General features: G+C 44.9%; 1 protein-coding gene across 1 annotated transcript in view; it reads right to left on the bottom strand.

The window, feature by feature from the left end:
* LOC103360216 (uncharacterized protein DDB_G0286299-like) overlaps positions 1-1,075 on the bottom strand; it is a 12,417-nt gene extending 11,342 nt beyond the window's left edge. The window contains exons 1-4 of the mRNA XM_008285900.1: positions 1,064-1,075; positions 816-945; positions 671-757; positions 450-568 (exon numbers count right to left, since the gene is read on the bottom strand). Coding sequence (XP_008284122.1) covers positions 450-568; positions 671-757; positions 816-945; positions 1,064-1,075 — 348 coding nt within the window. The remainder of the gene's footprint in view (positions 1-449; positions 569-670; positions 758-815; positions 946-1,063) is intronic.
* Positions 1,076-1,427: the final 352 nt, after the last annotated feature.

Below are 1,427 nucleotides of genomic sequence, written 5' to 3'. Positions count from 1 at the left end.
TAGTGATATTGCAGGTTTTTGACACTTCCGGGTTGGCTTCATTTTTCAGGGCCGGTTGCTACGTCCATCTTTTATACAGTCTATGATTCTGCACGACAACAGACATAAACAAAGAATTATTCTTGAGTTTGTGTCGATTCTTGTAAGCTCCTGTGATTGGACGTACCTGAAACCTTCATCGTGCTGCTTCACGGACATTCAGTTGTTGTTATTACACTATTTTCTAGTTCCAAGTGATAGCTTAGCAGCTAGCATTGTTAGCATTTTTAGCGTTGTGGCCACTTGAAAAGTGTTGACCACGCTGATTCCAACTTGTGTTTTAATTGCTGTTAAATGAATAATGATATGTTTTCTTATGGCGTTATAGTTGAGTTTCTCTACTCGTAGTCTTGGTTGTGTTGTTTCTATAAAGCTGTCGAACTAAATGTCTGCGGTTCGAGTTGCTCTACCTTTTTGTTGGCTCCTGATTGGGTTTTTGCGTCGCCGCCTGTCGTCCCATTGGCCGGTTTGGCGTCGCCGTCCGTCTTCTGTCCGGCTGTGGCGTCGGGCTGCTCGCTGATCTCTGCTGCTGTTGATTTCAGACGTAATTATTCCCGGTTAGTCCGACCTCGTCTGTCTCAGAATCACCTTCCTGCTTGTAACTGAGCTGCTTAGGAATGAAACACGTCACCTCTCTGCTCTCCGTCCGGCACCGACTCTTCTTTCAGCTCTTCGGGCTTCGGGGGAAGATCACATGTCACATGATTACGTGTGAACTCTTAGTTTTAACCAACAGGAATCTACATGTTCAGTTCAGCGCTGCATATTTACAGAACTCTGAGTCTCCTCTGCTGACTTCTCCGTCGAGGATGCAGACGCGTCGTTCTCCTCTTCGTCATCACCAGCGATGTCCTCGTCTTCCTCCTCCTCCTCCTCCTCCTCTTCGCCTTTACTCCACGTCAAATCCTGATGAAAAGAGAGTTTTAAAGGTTAATCAGGTTAATTTATTCTGGAGGGTTTTCTTTCAAGAAGAACAAAGATCTAAAGGAAGTGGGACAGGATGCAAACTACCACAAAAAACTACTTTGATCTGCATGAAAACAGAAGCTCTTGGACTTAATCGAAGCGACAGGCAGCGCTGGAGTGATGGGAGGAGCTAACGCTGGGATCACGAGCACAAAAACGAACCTGATCCGTCAAACTCTCAAACAGAGGAAGAGCTCCTCCTGCTTCTTCAGATTTCTGGGAAGTCCTTCAACAGAGAAGCTGAAAGTTCTTCTTCTCCGTTCTGCATAAATTCTTCTAAACGTGTAACTCTGATGCACAGAGATGAGGTTTTGTGGGACTTTAATACCATTCATGCTTTAAAATGTTGTTAACGCTTCTCTTGGCGACGTACTTTTAAGCACAGAGCCCCTAAAATATTGTTCCTACAGCGACTTACAATC

The sequence above is a fragment of the Stegastes partitus genome, unplaced genomic scaffold, assembly GCF_000690725.1.
Source record: "Stegastes partitus isolate 25-593 unplaced genomic scaffold, Stegastes_partitus-1.0.2 Scaffold421, whole genome shotgun sequence".
Taxonomy (NCBI): Eukaryota; Metazoa; Chordata; class Actinopteri; family Pomacentridae; genus Stegastes; species Stegastes partitus.
This window is presented reverse-complemented; position numbering and strand designations above follow the sequence as displayed.